Source organism: Poecilia reticulata, chromosome 21 (genome assembly GCF_904066995.2).
Source record: "Poecilia reticulata chromosome 21, P_reticulata-male-v2, whole genome shotgun sequence".
Taxonomy (NCBI): domain Eukaryota; kingdom Metazoa; phylum Chordata; class Actinopteri; order Cyprinodontiformes; family Poeciliidae; genus Poecilia; species Poecilia reticulata.
In genome coordinates, this window is record NC_088850.1 from 14,869,557 (window position 1) to 14,886,600 (window position 17,044).

General features: G+C 40.8%; 1 protein-coding gene across 1 annotated transcript; it reads left to right on the forward strand.

Annotated features, from left to right (window-relative positions):
* Positions 1 to 9,874: 9,874 nt before the first annotated feature.
* Positions 9,875 to 16,807, forward strand: LOC103457719 (terminal nucleotidyltransferase 5A-like). The gene is made up of 2 exons (XM_008398072.3): positions 9,875 to 11,817; positions 13,143 to 16,807. Exons 1-2 carry the CDS (start codon positions 11,392 to 11,394, stop codon positions 13,956 to 13,958), a joined length of 1,242 nt encoding a protein of 413 aa, XP_008396294.1. The 5' UTR covers positions 9,875 to 11,391; the 3' UTR covers positions 13,959 to 16,807.
* Positions 16,808 to 17,044: the final 237 nt, after the last annotated feature.

Here is a 17,044-nt window from a genome sequence, read left to right on the forward strand (position 1 = left end):
AAAACTAAAAACAAAAAAAGAAACAAAAGTGTGAAGTTGAGTGCACAGAAGAGTTGACTTAAACAGAGAGAGCTGTGGTTTGTAAAATCAGTCTCGGATGAAACAATCAAACTAGATGTTGCACGTGAACCACTAATGTAGGCCTGCTTCAGCAATTCTACATCAAGCTCCTCATTATCCGTCCACCTCTGCTCCTAATGTTTTGTTTATGCTTCTCCCTCCTCCTTTTTTCCCACCCTTCCTTTTTATCCAAATCAGGCTTTTCCAGACATATTCACATCTCCTGACTTTTTCCTTTATTGTCAATTGAGAGCTGCACATATATATATACAGTATATATATATATATATATATATATATATATATATATATATATATATATATATATATATATATATATTTTTTTTTTTTTTTTTTTTTACTGGGATTTTGACAGAGCAACACAGAGTAGTGCATAACTGAAAGACGGAAATAGAATTATTTTCTATTATTTATAAATAAAGATTTGAGAAAGTGTCACATATATGTGTATATTTAACATTATCCATGACACTGCCGGCTTGTAAAGACTGGAGTTGAACACTAATGGTTTAGATCAAAGCATGTTAAAAGTGTTAATAATGACCTAGTCAAAGTACAGACAAAAGTGCATTGATATTTTGCGTAAGGAGTTGAAATGTGAGTTTTGTCTGAGTTGTGTATAATCAACTTAGAAGAAGGAACAATTTTAGTTTTCTCTACATCTCCACAGCTGATAGAGACACCAACAGGCAAGCAGATGACGAAAGCAAATCCCAGAACAAAAAACATAATTTTGCTGAATTTATTTACTCTTCCAATCATCATCATCATCATCATCATCATCATCATCATCATCATCATCATCAAAAAAAAAACCCTCCTAGATCCACCAGAAGTTTTTTCTTCCTCTTTTCATCTGTCAATTATAATTCCTCTACTGCCCACCACTGTCTGTCTGGAAGGGAAGGGAAAGGAAGCGATCTGCTCCTCGCCCCAAATAACCGCTCACTATAAAGGTATGAGACAGAGGAGCAGAGGAGTTGGACTCCACCCTAAACCTTTCATGATAGAGGCAAGTACCGAGTCTCCTGTGAGCAGCACGACGTCCCGGTCAACAGCTCAAAGCGGATTCGATGCAGTCCAACTGCATGTTTAGTCGTTTCTGGAAACTCAAGTCAGGGGGTAAACTTTTTCGCCTAATGCTGTAGATAACAGGTAACAGATGTGTAAAAGGGAGCAGAAAAGGAAATGAAAGTGTATACTTTATCTATAGGACGAACGAAAGGAAATTTAAACAAGAGAAATAAATAAATATTTACACCCAAACGCACAGATGTTGGAACTCTGGGCTCTCGGCTGTGACAGATGTGTGTGAGGCATTTGCTTCTTCTTGTGCACCGTCTGTGGCCGTAAATCTTCGTGCAGAGCCGGAATATAGCTGAGCTTAAGGCTTAAGCATCCACTTTTGCACTCATTGCAGCCAATCAACTGAGTCATCTGCCACGCAGGGAGCAAATATTTGAGCTCTTGCAGCATAATGTTGCTGACACAGGCCTCTGGAGCAAAACAGGCCGCAGGGAAGAAGCCATCTCTCACACATGACACGATAAACTTTCCCATAGTTAACATAGCCTGATATCAGCATAACTTTAAACAGAGCAAGTGCTCTGTCCCACACTAAATCACCCGACGTTATTCGACACGTCGCATCAACTCTGTGTGCGTTTAATTATCGCTCTGTCTTCACTCAGCTTCCACAGAATCAGGATATATTGCAAGATGAAATGACCTGATTTGGCCCATGAAGAAAAAAAAAGCTATTTACCAAGAACAGCTGTACAAATACACGTGTTAACATTGCTGTGCAATAATGACGTGTGGGGAACTGAGTGGAAAGGAAGCTTTCACTGAAATTAACTCCGTGGGAGAACAGCGCCACCTGTAGCTTCTGGTAGTTTTTCCAGTCTGGTTTGGTGAAGATTGTTCTGGATTTAAATATCCAGCAGGTGGCACTATAGTGCCTCCATACCGGCAGAGTGTGTCGAAACTTACAGGGGGTTTCCCTGGAAACGGGAACACTGAGACTGGAAGTTAAATTGCGGTAGAAAAATTCTGTCTTTGTTATTCAGATAACTTTTTTTATTCAGAGAATAACATTATTTATCTGTAAAGGCTACCATTTGGCTTAAGTTTAATTTTATTTCCAAAATTGTCATTAAAAGAAAGAGAACCCCAAACGTTTCGGTTCTCAACCGAATGAAGACGCCGCGCTGTCACACTCCTCACTCACCATCTCGCTGACCCACTAAACTATGTCAGGTGTTAAAGCTGTCCAGTGAATTTCACAGACATCCTTTTTGTATGGTGAGTTTCGTTGACTAATTTAACCCAAGGTCAAAGGTTAAGAAGTCTCTTCCCAAGAACCAGCGGTCAGATTATGATCACAGCCTGCAACATTATTGCTCCACTTGTGAGGTCAACATTTAGGTCTATTTGTGTCAACTCCTTTCAAACCAAGACATACCCATCAATCAGCCTCAGAATATGATTCCTAGATTCCTGGGTGAAAAAGAAAAACTCTGTTAGACTGAAGCCTTAATCTATTTAACTGATGTGGAACACAACTTTCCTTAGAAAAGACTTGATTAGGCATCCTTGGGCCATGACTTAGTTTATTATAACTTCTACCTGCACCTGAAGGTATAGGGACCCTACACCAGATTCTGTGGGAGTTCCAGTAACAGAACAAAAGAGGAACTCTGTACTAAGACCAGGCAATGGCAAAGTGTGTGTAGCGTGGTGAGTCTATGTAAATAACAAAGACCACATTAATCTGCAAAGACTTCTGGGTAGACTAAATTTTTTTTTTTTTTTTTTTAAAGAAATTACATGTCTGTTTTATCTCCCTCATTTTCAAATTTGAAATCTATGTACTTTTCCAACTTTTTCATATTTTGCTTTTTACAACCACGTGACAGTGTATCATGAAGTGGAAGTCAATAGTTTTAAAAGGTTTTTACCCAAATATGAAACGTGTGTATTCAGGCCTCACTTCTCAACATTTTTTACAACCAATTGTTGCTCCAATTACAGCTTCACTCATATTGAGACAAAATAGCCAACAGAAGATCGAATATCACTGCGAATATCACTTTTCAAGTCTTCCCTCAAACTTTGACTAGTCCATTTGTGCAAATGCTGGAAGATGAACCCTAACCCCAAGTTGCTTGCTGCCTCTAACAGATGTTCTTATGGGATTTAGCTCCATCCCTCTTCTGATCAACTTTGACAAGCTTTCTGTCAACATTGCTCAGAAAGGCATTCCCATAGCAGGATGGTGCTGCCACCCTGTTTCTGGGTGACTTCTGCAGGTAATTGGTGGTGATGTATTTTTAGGGGTGTCTGAATAAGATGAGTAGAATTGCACCACATTTTTAATTTGCAAAACCTCATGCTGGTGCTGAACTTTGTATCGGTTTATCAATAATTGCAACCCCCAATAGTATGCATTGGAATTTGTGTTTGTACAATGGCACAAATGGTGGGAAGTGCATTTGCAAAAGTAGGAAATACTTTTGCCTACAAAGTGTTGGTATGTAGGCATTCTTTATCTGTAAAGCTTACCATTTGGCGTATTGAGGCTATCCATTCAAATATCTAAGGTCAACCAATGCCCATGCCCATGCTCATGCTCACTCACTCTTTGGTTTCCCTTTCCAAAGCTGGTTCATGTGCTTTAACCATAATCACCTGATCATCTTTGTCCAGATAAAAACTGCACAGTTACTGACTTTAAAAACTTCCTGTATTGATTTTAGAAACTAAAATGGACGTAAAATGTGTGTTTCTATATGACTTTTACAGGAATGTTGGGACAACCTCTTAAAAGCCTAATTTTGTTTGAGGCTGACAGTGTCCTGATAATCTCATCGTTACTAGTTTTATGCTGTTGTTGACCCTTGCTCATTACCTAGAGCTTTGAAAACAGATCCCAAAGCTTTTGAATCTATACTAACATCTCACACTCCTCGGGGTCAGGAGTACATTGTTTGTGTTGTCAGCTTGTGTGTGCTCTCTTGTGTCTGTTGGCCTGGGAAAGAGACAACCATCACTGTGGTATCGACATTAACCAACCACAGTATCAAACAGGAAGCTGAGCCACTGATAGAGAGAAGAACTTCTCGTTTATGTTGTCACTTTAGTTTGTCATCCTCACTCATGACAAGACAGGAAAGCAGAAGAGTTTGTGAACAATAGGGGAAAATACTGAGTTGGAAAGCTGAGGGGCTTTATTTTAACTACTGTTGCATTTACAGATACTGTCTCCAGATGAACTGTGACAATAAATTCTTCACATACATGTTTTGCATTCGTTTTAAAAAGTTAAGATCTCTGCTTGAGCAAGACGTGTTCAGGCCTTTATCTTATGCTGAATAATGATCAAATTGGAGACAACGTCTTGCATAAGTTTAGCTTTGTCATTCTGAAAGTTTGATAAGTAAATGTTGACTTCTGTGGTACGTGCTGTTTTCCGAAAATAATTCTTTACACCTGCAACGTCGCATCTTCAGCGTACTATACATCTTCCAGGAGCTCTAAAGCAAGGCTTACAGGGCTGTGCATCTTGGTGAATCCCATTAGCAGCTATGGAAGGAGTTTAATTGGGGGCTTACCTTACTGAGCGCGCTCTTCAAGGTTGCCTGAGGTCAAAAAAGGTTACTCGCTGAGGCCGGGTTAAAACTGATTGGAAATACTGCTGAGGTCTGTCTCTACCTGGATATTTGTCTGGGGATGGTGTCTGCACTTGCTACATTTACAAATATGACTAACTAAAAGATGTTGAAGTTGTGGACGGTGGAAAAACTCCTTCCAGTTACCTGACTTGTAGCTTCCAGCTGTGAAACTGGTATAAAAATTATACACTTTTGTAGACCGTACAAAAAAACATTTGCTTTTCAAAATTTGGCAATAGGAGAGCAATAATCATGGAAGCAGCCAAAAGGCCCATGGTATTTCATGAAGAGCTGTAGAGACCTTCAGCCCAGGTGGGAGAATCGGCTAACAGGACAAATATGAGTTAACTTTTAAAATATCCGGCCTTCATAGAAGACTGGCGAGAAAAAAGACGGTCATGGGAGGAAGAAAGTCACATCTGAGACACTGTCACATGGTAGTGTAGGAAACACGGCCAAGGTGGCGCTCTGATCAAATGAGATTTAAATTATTTTCAAAATGCTACACATCCGCTTGATCGTACCAGCCCCACCATTAAGCCTGGTAGTTCGCACTAACATATTGTGCCAATAATGTTGTCTTTAACAGGGAAGAGAAGAGTAAGTCTAAGTTGATGGGCAGATGTATGAAGCTGTGTATTCTTGGAAGAAAACCTGTTAGAGATCAAAACAATTTAAAACTGCAGAAAGAAGTTCAAATTTCAGCAGGACAACAACCCAGACATGTAGATAAAACTGCAGTGGAATTACTTATGTTAATTCATTCTTATGAGATAGCATGGCCCAGACAATATGCAGACTACATAAATAAAATAAAAAATAAAAGACATGCCAAAACGTTAAAATATTCACAGTCATCCATCAACAGATTTGGCTGAACTAGAGGTTTTTACTCCAGTTTTTTTTTGTTGTTGTTGTTTTTTCAAAGCTGATAGAGACATGCTTAAAATACTCCAGACTGCAGTGGAAAAAAAACATGTTTGTGAATACGTAACTTAGATGCATGTTACACTCTTCGTATCCTTTTCCTTGACTTTCACAAGTAAGACATTTTTTGAGCCGGCTTATCAAATTAAATTCTACATAAGGCCCTGACAAATTTGAACATTTCCAAGGCATGTGACTTATTTCAAAGGCACCCTACAACCACTTGTTTTCACAGATGCATTTTCTTCATCAAAATGTGTCAAAAAGCAATAAACTAACACTGGTGGCATTTAAAAAAACGATTAAGACTGTTCTTATAAAATTCCTTATGAGAGAGATTTCCTCCACAGCGGTGGGTGAGTAAATTAACATAAACCATCTGAAGTCCAGCTTTCATTATGCCTCTTAGCAAGCTGCATGTGGCTCATCAGAGACTGACAAAAATAGCTTACAAGAAAACATAGACAGGAAACAATTAGGAATTTTGCAAATTGTGTGGTGGATAATGTCAGAACAAGTGGGAAAAAAATGTATGACGTTGTTTTGAGATAAATGACAAGAGGTAAAGTTCCCTCTGAGTGAGTGCGTAAATCTAGCTGCCTGCACACGGCAGCTAGAAAAGCCAGGCCTGCACTCAGACTAACCTGAAAACCATCTGTCCCATCACCGAGCCAAAGCAAACACACCCAGTAATCTAGCTAACCAAATAGACACTCATGGTGTTGGGTAGCAACAAGACAGCATTACCCAGTGGTTTGAACCTTTCTCAATTCAAATAAAACTGCCTCTTTCTCTCTTCGCTGGTCCTTCTTATGAGATCCAACTTACACCAAAAAGGGTGTGCAGCTGTGCATTTAACACCACAACTGATAAATTGTGTAATGTCATGGACTGAAATTTGCTGTGTTGTGCCCCGGGAACCAAACCTTCTACCATGAAATCAACGTATCTGCCAGCTAACTTTTCTTTATTCTAACAACTCAGTCAGTCTGACTGGTTACCAGTGAGAGTATCAAACACCCCAACCCTATAGCTCACTGATATACGGCCGTGGGACCAGTATATTATGTGCAATGTCAGCTAGAAACTTTAATGTGTCAATGACATCTTGGTTCACTGCACCATGTGTTGCAACATGTAGCCTGTTGGGTTAAAGAGTAGCAAGTTGCACCGTTTATTTATAGACATACATGTGTCAATCGATAATATCCACTACCCTGAATTAGTGCATTTTTATAACATTTTTATTTTAAACTGCCAAGCTTGTGTTGCACATTATTGTAATGTTAAATCAAAGAGTAAATTTGCTGGCTGTCAGCAACACCTTCAAGAATAATCTACATTTTAGCTCCTCTCTGCATGGTCTGCAAAGCATTATGCTAAAATTCAATGATCAGGCAACTCAAATTTCAAAGAGCAAAAAAAACGTCATTAGTGTAATGTTTGGTCTGTTTCTAGCATCACTGCCGACCAACAAACTACCCATAAAGATTAAGAGAGCTGATGTCAGAGTGGCAATAGGTCGTCTTGATATTCAAGCCTGCAAAAACAACTTTTTATAAGTCAATTATTGTAGGGGGGAAGATTACTTCACTTCTCTACTCAGAGACACAAATGTCGGTGTTGACTTCAGCACTCACATTGCCACCTCAGTCCTTCCTCGAAGCACACAGAGACGGCCAGAAGGCACAAAACCTGACGTGGAGGACTTCGTGAAAAGACTACAACCAAGTCCCTGAATGCTGAACTGTGATCAGTGTGGAGCTGTGACAGTCAAACAAATTTGTTTTCAGTCCTGATGTATGATCTCTTTTAGACTAGATAATATACAAGCAGTAAATGAAACGTTCCTCAAATATTTGAAAACGTATTTGGCTCCTGATAGGCTCGTCGGACACTGCAGCTCTGAATGCTATCTTGCTTCGCCGAGATGCCGATGGCTCTTATCAGCGTTTTTACTCTACAGAATTTCACAATATTGATTTTTTCAGATCTCTTGCGTGCTTGGAGCGCCAAGAGAATTCTGAGGGGAAGTGAAGAAAAAGAGCTGTCAGAAGTTTGCAACGTTGTTCGGCCGTAGATTAAGATTTCTTCACTGCTTGAGATCACGATTAAATGCTGGCACGTATGCACCGCACGGTAATTTAAATCCAGACAAAAGTAGAAGGTGTTAAGGAAGTGAGATGAGTGAGGGTGGGAGGAAACATAGCTGAAGCATGTTTGTCTAATGAGTTCACTATAATCTTATAATGAACTTCCACGTGTAATGATAGTACAAACAGGGATAGACAGACAATGAAAAAGCTTCCTAGTGGAAAAGGACGGCAGGAGGAAACCGGGGCTTTTAGGCAAAACTAGAAAAAAAATCTAAGATTGCGAAAGCTAAGAGCTAAACTAAGCAAGTCCTCGTCTGCCTTTCTGCACACTCGAAGACATTCACATGTCGTCACTTTGCGTCTCTGTAGTTGCTTTGGCACCCTGACAAGGGGTCTGCCTGAAAATCCCCCTTCAATCCTCTGATGTCGTCAGACATCAAGAACCAAGCTGGTGTCATCCACTTGGAGAGTCAAAGGTCAGGAAGGAATCTGCTTCATGGTAAGTACCCAGGCACTAAGCCTGACACTGAGCCAGTAGATGAATGGGGAGCATGTTGCTTGTGACTGGCCTGCTGTTCTCTGCTGACCAAGAGATGCACTGTGTGTGCTTTCTGGAAATAGCGAAGCATCACCGTGCATAGAACTTAATGTTTACAGTTTTCAATGTGCAGAAGTGTATTTATTTTTGATGCGGCTTCTGCTTATTGGAAGTCCCTGACCAGACCGACAGGTACAACAAAGAAGTGAAAACGTCTGCCATACACCTCAGTGAATAAACAAATACAATTGAAACAGAAAATAGCTGCTCTGAGCCTGACCTACATGCCTCTAGACCCATGGATTATACATCTTAGTCATGGCATTATGGCTTCTGTGCTGAGTGAGTGAGCTTTTGTCAGATCTTGCATTCGGTTAATAATTCAACAAAACATGCATGTCTGGATAAATTGACACTTTCCAGTTAGGATTTGTGAACAAGGTTGTTGCATAAACAGCAAGCCATTAAGTTTTAAATGTGAGCATGCATTGCGTCTCAAGCGCATATCTGTTTCTGCGTGAACTTTGTGTCACTGCACATAGAGGGTAATCCGCAATAAGCTGGTTAATGGGCTCGTCTGCAGTGACGCAAATATACTCACCAAGCTTTGCACTGATGGATTCTGCATGACAACTAACCCGCGTAGACTTTGGCCTACACGCCTACATATCAATGAGCTGCTTGGGGCTGCAGCATCAGAGAAGTTCACTGCAAGCGTACCGTTTTATTCATGTGTTGTTTAGATTTATTCATTACATCAGGAGAATGTCAGCGTTAAGTGTTTGCACATAGCAGCTTTTCTGCAAGTTTTTGTTTTTTAAAGAAAAGTTTTTGGTAAGCTGGTCACCAAAAACCATGGTTTTGGTCTAAAGTACTCTGGTGGTAAGTGGTCAGATTTAAATGGCGCTGGGGGGAAAATGGCACAGCTAGCTGCAAGGTAGACGCAAATGAATCAACTGATTAGAAAAACCAGCAAACTAAGTGTGTCGTCTTTGCTTTATCTCCAAAAAGAAGAACACTTTAATTTTTTATTTTATTTTATTTTTTTTATTTCTGGTATAAGACAAAGCAGACAGGTGTGAATCTGGAACACGTGCTAGTTTTTTTTTGTTTCGTTTGTCTCTGAAGTAGAGCTTTAAGGAACACCATCAATTTAAACTTTTTTTTTAGATGTGTAAACTATTGAACTATGCTAACTGAGTGATCAAATTAACTACCATTAGTAACACAAAGCAATAATAAGATGTTTTTTCCTCTTTTGTGCATAAACTGAAGCAACATATATGTTCACAAACAGAAGTTGTGGTAATATAAACATGAATGATTAAATAAAATCACATTCTAAAAGGAATATTTAGTCAATAAAACACGTGATCAAACATTTACTGCACCGCACAGATATTCATCAAAACAGCGAACAAAATGTTTAGTCTGTGAAAGAACAAACAATTAAGAGATATTAGAGTCTGTGCCAAAAGAAGCAGTCTCCCAGAATGCCTTTCAGCCAGGAACCGCCACAGAGCAGAAGTTTGTTAGTTTGTCTTCTTTGCCTTTTTTATGCGTCTGTTTATTTACTGTGACTATCCATGGATTCTAAATGCAAGGTGGCCATTTTGTATCTTGAGGTCCAGGCCAGGCAAGTAAGAAATATCCTAAGTGTTTATCAGAGGAGGTTTTTTCAGCTTAAACGTTGAAAGTGTCAGCCTTTGAGTAAAAATATTCCACTTATCTAAAGCAAATTCCGCAGTGCCAACAGATAGGGAACACCTTTGTGTTTTTGCGTGTGTTTATGACATAACGCAGTTTTTAAAAAGAAAAATCCGAGTCCTGTTGTTTTAGCAGGTCACCATGGAGATACTGGAAAAGTACAGTACTGAGTGAGGTGATACTTTCTAAAAACGTTTTAGAAAAACTGCTTTGATGACCACTAGAGCGCGTGTATGAGCTGACTCGGCCACTCAAAGATTAAAATAAGTGTGTAAAAGTTAATTGCTCTTAATCGGGCTTGTAACTCGTCCGCCGCGAGTATGATAAGAAAAAAAGATGTCAACTGGAGCAATTGGACTCATAAAACGTGACTGTCGTCCTCACACATTATAAACGCAACAAGTGAGAAATAAAACTATCATTTCCCTAATTGTGACGCACAATGTGGGTTCTACATTGTCATCAATTCATTTTTGTTAAGTGAGAGGATGGAAGTGGCACAGAATGTAAAGTTTAAAAGTTAGATTTTTGTACTTTTTATTATTATACTCTTTTATTTATTTGTTTTTATTTCATTGTTTTTATTTTACTTGTGTATTTTTTGCTGAGGCCCGCTGTTCCGTGTCACCACATCTCGGTGCCTTGTTCTCAGACACGCCTCGATCTTCGGACACACATCCGAGCTGTGGAAGGCTATTAGTAGGTGTGAGCTGTCAATCAGCCGCGGCCCGCCCAGGTGCTCCGCAGACGGGAAGCGCTTATGTGTTTCGCAGCCTTCCCCCAGCAGCTGTGCAGCGGGACCTCTGTGGCTTCGCGCAGGACCACCAGACGACAAAAAGGGCCAAAAATGTAAAAGACTAAGCAGCTTTGCACCGCTTGTTGAAAGTATGTGTGCTCTGGAAGCCTTAAAAAATAAGGAAAGGAGAGAAACGATGCGTAAAGTTGCAGCTGCGCACCACGGACGTTCAGTAATCTGTGCGTAAAACTGAGAGACACTGAGGAGAGAAGTAAAACTTCGGCGGGGGATTTTTTAAGTTTTTTTCCAGCGAAATGGATGCGAAAGGCTGAAAGGGAAGGAAGGAATTATTATTGTTGTTGTTATTGCTGTTGTTATTATTTACTCTGATGTGGAGCGTTAAAGCTGCTAAAAGGGACACGCTCTGTGAATCTGTCCCGCATGCAGACCTGAGGTAAAAAAAAAAAAAAAAAAAAAGTAGGACATCGCTGCTCTGCAACTTTTTCCTGCCATGCATCTGTTGTTATGATCGTCCTCAGCTCCGAGGCTCTCTGATGTCACAGCTCCAGCGGAGTCTTGAGTCACATTTTACCGCTTTCACCCAGCAGTCTACCTCTCGCCATCACCACCGGCATGGACGAAAGCGTTGAGAACGTAGCTGGCAACAGCTGCGCGGACGCGGAGAGCGTCGGCCTCAGCGTGCTCAACTGGGAGCAAGTGCAGCGGCTGGACGCCATCCTCACGGGCTCAATACCCATCCACGGCCGGTGGAGCTTCCCCACTCTGGAGGTGAAGCCGCGGGACATCGTCAATGTTGTCCGTAGCCGCATGGAGGAGAAGCGGATACACGTCCGGGAGGTGCGCCTGAACGGATCCGCGGCCAGCTACGTCTTGCATGAGGACAGCGGTCTGGGATGGAAAGATTTGGACTTAATATTCTGCGCGGACCTGAAGGGAGAGTTGGAGTTTCAGTTAGTAAAAGAGTTGGTCCTGGACTCTCTTCTGGACTTCCTGCCTGAAGGGGTAAATAAAGAGAAGATCACACCTCTGACCTTAAAGGTAATTACACATCAGCTCTTGCAAAGCAAAACTTGTGGAAAACCAGAACTTTTCAGCTCCCCCCCCCCCTCCCCCAAAAAGATCCTGGAAAATCTAAACTTTTGAACGTAATACCGCTAATTTGTATTTGAGTAGGCCTCAGCAAAGTATAGGGTTGAGTTTGGCCTAAACTAGAAGCCTGGACATTAAAAAAAAGGGGGTTGATTTCCAGTTCAGACAGGATTCTGTCTAATCCAATTGGAGCCAGCGCTACATTAATCATTCGGCTCTCAGTTACCTGGATACCAAGGACTACCCTGGCTACTAATGGCCCACCAACAGATGTGATGTCAAAACATCATGACTAAGATCTGTATCTGCACAAACAGAATTAATGTGGAGTTGCTGAAGCTGTCAACAACCCAAAGTTCATCAATTTCTTCTCCTATCCACTTATGATTGACAAAACCATAAACATAAATATGAACCTATATGCGTCAGTAATAGCAGCTGGTGGGGAGAAACGTTTGGACTACTCCAATGGCTGAAACTACATTGCAGCTGTGAAGGGGAGTACAAGAGAGGAAGACGGGTTAGTGGGCCTCTGGGATGGATTAAAGGAAGGTGGATGGTTTTCAAATATTTCAAGAAATTTTGTAATGTGTACCGTGAGAATTGATTTCATTAAAAACCAAAAGCCACACTTGGTTGGAATACTTCAAAAACAAAAAAGTGCCATTATTTATTACAGTTTTACATTTATTTTAATGTAATATATAAAACTTGAGCGAACATGATCGTAAAACACGCTATAAATTTAATAGCGGTTTTCAAATAATCATGCAGAACATTAAACCTCTTTGCCAGTTCAGGGCCAAATGTCAGACAATCCATTCATACCTCGTGTAGCTTAACGATTATATCCTTTAAAATTTTCTACTAGTGATTTTTACAATCCAAAGTAGTTCTAAGCAGCTCAATTTGTCTTATTTTTAAGTGTCAAACAAGTGTAGTAGTAGTAGTAGCCTTTTTTCAGTCATCTGACCAGCAAGGACAAGGGGCATTGTTGCATAGGGTCATAAAATGACTTTAAATAATATCAGTGTGTTGAAACCTTAACTCCTAACCTTAAAATATTGGTAAGCAGCCTAATATTAAGTTACCAACATCAGAGGATTTTCATTAATATACACTTTCATTCTTATTTAAGTAAGATTATAGATGCGGCTTTGAATTGCCTTCTTTGTTTTTTTTTTCACTATGACCTCAGTGACCCACAAAAGTGCCCAGATCAATATTCTCCATCTGTGTCAACGGCTGATTAGTCCCAATCTCTTTGTTTCCAGGAGGCTTATGTTCAGAAGATGGTGAAGGTTTGCAATGACTCAGACCGCTGGAGTCTTATCTCGCTCTCCAACAACCACGGCAAAAACGTGGAGCTGAAGTTCGTGGACTCTCTCCGCCGGCAGTTCGAGTTCAGCGTGGACTCCTTCCAGATCCGCCTGGACTCGCTGCTCCTCTTCTACGAGTGCTCCGAGCACCCCATGGCCGCCACCTTCCATCCGACGATCATCGGCGAGAGCGTCTACGGCGACTTCCCCACCGCACTCGATCACCTGCGGAGGCGGCTCATCTGCACCCGGAGCCCCGAGGAGATCCGGGGCGGCGGCCTCCTCAAGTACTGCCACCTGCTGGTGCGAGGCTTCCGCGCGGCGTCCGACGCGGAGATGAAGCTGCTGCAGCGATACATGTGCTCCCGCTTCTTCATAGATTTCCCCGACGTGGGTGAGCAGCGGAGGAAGCTGGAGTCCTACCTGCAGAACCACTTCGTGGACCTGGAGGAGAGGAAGTATGACTATTTGGCCACGCTGTACGACGTGGTCAGGGAGAGCACGGTGTGCTTGATGGGACACGAGAGGCGTCAGACGCTCGGCCTCATCTCGTCGCTGGCGCTTCGAGTCCTGGCCGAGCAGAACGCCATTCTCAACGCTGCCAACGTAACCTGCTTCTACCAGCCGGCTCCTTACGTGTCAGACGGCAACTTCAGCAACTACTATGTAGCGCAGGTTCAGCCGATCTACCCTGGTCCACTTTCACCTTCCCAGCAGTACTTTACTCCTTTGCAACATTCTTGGTATGCCACCTGGATGCCCTGTAACTAAACTTTCTGGATGCCCATGTAGTTTTGTGGAACTCGTGTCTGCATGAAAAGAATGCATCTTTTTGTCTTTAGCATGAAACGAAGCTGTTCCCTGGGTCAGGGTGCACAGAGAGAGAGAGAGAGAGGACTTAAAACTGATTGGTTTGTGGGTTTGGTAGATCAAATGTCTGCTGAGCCACGAAGCCCTTCACGATATGATAACCGTGTTCATTTTCCACAGCTTACAGGAAGTTACATGCACATCTGAGCATTAAAAAACCCAGAATATTCACCTTAAAGGCACCAGAGCAGCCTGGTGCCAATATGGATTCATTCACATGGTTTCTTCTGCTCTGTGCATGTGTTGATGTATGTGTGTGTGTGTGTGTGTGTGTGTGTGTGTGTGTGTGCGTGTGCGTGTGCATGCGAGTGTGTATGTTTGTGTGTGTAAGAGTCTTTACGCAGGCAATGCAAAAAAGAGGAACTGGGTCCTGTTTACAAATCCAAAGATCTGCTTTAATGCTCAAGTTTTCTAAAATTCACGCAGTAAAAAAAATGAAACAACAAAACAATGCATGTTTTATTTCTGTACAGGAATAATTTTAAAGTGCCTATACCAAGCCTAAAATGAAAAAAAAAAAAAAACATTTTTAGGATTCATTATTATAGAAAAGTATCTTGACCTTAACATGATACTGAATGTATTTATGAAATTGAAAAAAAAAATCTCAATGCTGAGTCAGGTCTCTTACACTGAGGGAGCTTTTGGAGCAACCCTTTTTTTTTAAAACAAGGAGTTTCTGAACACTCTGCTCATCAGCACTTCTGTGGTGCAATTGTGTTGTGATTACCAAAGAGGAAGTAACATCATAATCTCATTTTCTGTAGAAGTCGCTTGAGGGGGGGATGGGGATCAACATCTTAGTAAAAATAGATTTCAATAAACGATAGCCGAAAGACAGAGGCTTGGATGCGAAACAGCAAACATGAGACAACATAATAAGTATCTAAATTAAAATGAAAGTGGATTAATGCATGTAAACAAAAGGGGTATGATTTAATTGCTTTCTAAGAGACATAAAATGGTACAATAAGGAACACATGCCCATTGTGTGTAAGTTTCGTCAGTGCACTTCTCTTATTTTTGCTGTGTGATGAGAATGCATTTAAATAAGTCAACATGGTGGTATTTTTTACAATGCAAAAAGTAAATAACAGTGAATGTTTACATATATGTAAAGGTACAGCTGGTTAACCAAAATGTAAAAAAAAAAACAGTCAAGCAAAAGATCTGAAACTAAATAACACAATATAACACAATACACTTTCCATGCATGATTTAACAGAAGATAAAGCAATATAAAATTACACTGGAAAGTTGTGAAAACATTGTGAACTCATCTAATTGCATTTAAAACATTTTTCCCCCTCAATATTTAGCAGTAAACAACTACAAGTATTTAACTTTTTTTTTTTTACCATGTGACATTTGTTGCACTTGATCATCTCAGTACATCTGGCCCTCAGGAACAATCTGCATGCAGAAAATACAGAAAACTAAACATTTTTCATAGCAATCAGTGGAACAAGTTCAGAGGCAAAAATGCTCCTCACTAGACAGCAAAGTGCAAGGAACTGCACTTATTCAGCCGTATGCAACGTATTCCTCTAAGTCATTCTTAACCTGAATTGTTTGCAGATTTGTAACTGGCACTATCACACTAAAACGGTGTCTCAAAAACCAACTACAAATTTATATTAGAAAAATCAGTTAAACATTTCGTAATGCGTCACTCACTTTTTGACAATACAGCTACCACTGAATACAGCCAGTCTTATAAGCACAAATGCTTCTCTAAATAAAACCTGCCCATTATGAAAAAGGCAAATTCAGTGCAGTAGTTGCATTAAGGTAGTGCAGCTGCTAGCAAACAATAGTTACACTGAAGCATCTTATTAAATATCAAAGAAACAATGTAGGAAAAAAAACTGTCCAAAAAGCAAGATTCTGCCTGGTTATAAGGTTTGCCAACATAATCATAGACAGACAGACAGGCAGACAGATCATAGGGGACCTTGCAAAGATCGAAAGCAGGATTTGACGAAATGGTCTGCGTATGTAAACTAGCAACTTCATAAACTTCTCTGTTAAGTACAGAGGTAAAAATAAATTCCTAATTAAAGGAACAATCCTGTTTCCTTTTAAGTCTATGTTTTTGTTTTCTCCAGGAGACCATTTCTGCCTCCTGGCTTGTTTTTCCACTGACTTAACCCGATGAACTGAGGTAAAACTAAGATTACAATGGCCCCATGACATGAATGCACTGAAAAAGACAAAGAAGAGTCAGGATTTGAGGGCTTTAGCTGATGATGGGGACGTCCGATGAGTGGAAAAAGCGTGCAGTACGCTCAGCGACGCGGATATTTCAACGACAACAACTGGCTTTGGTCATGTGCTGGATTTATCATGAAAGAAAAAGGGGTGCATACATTCAAAATTTTAAAAAAGCACTCAGCAAATTATCCAAAACATGTCAGAACTCCTATTTTTATATGTCGTGATCTCTATTTTTGTACAGAACGTGTCGGGGCTGGTGTAGCAGGCCGTGTGATGTATGGTTTTTGTTTAAGTTTTACTTCAGCTGATGAAGAGCAGCACAGCTGAATGGAGGTTTTATTGAATTAAGGTACATGTTTTGTTCTGTTCCTGTGTGTGTTTGTGTGTGAGCCTGCGAGAGTGTGTGTGTGTGTGTGTGCGCGCGCTCTGAAGTGTTGTGGATTTGTGCCGTTCAGATGGAATGATGATGATCTGACAACTGTTCAGGTGTCAAGTTGATTAACTTGATCAATAAAAAAAACCATCAAAAATGACTTGTTTCATCTAAAGTTTTCGGGGTTTTTTTTTTCCTTCCCCCTTTTGAATTGCTCTTATTTGTAGAACTTGGTTGCTCATGGAAAAGGCCACATTAAGTCAACGCTCTCAGGTAACCACAAAATCCCCACTTTCACTGCCAGCTACCGACAGCTGAGCGTGAAGGATTTCCCCTCCAGAAGACGTCACGGACGAGCGTCAGCAGGCGTCATAACGCCGTTTGCCAACTTCCTCGG

Excerpts from the sequence above, each read along its gene's own strand:
- LOC103457719 (XM_008398072.3), top strand. The coding sequence starts at position 11,392 with ATGGACGAAAGCGTTGAGAACGTAGCTGGCAACAGCTGCGCGGACGCG. Across the intron at positions 11,818-13,142 it reads TCACACCTCTGACCTTAAAG|GAGGCTTATGTTCAGAAGAT; the intron begins GTAATTACACAT and ends CTTTGTTTCCAG.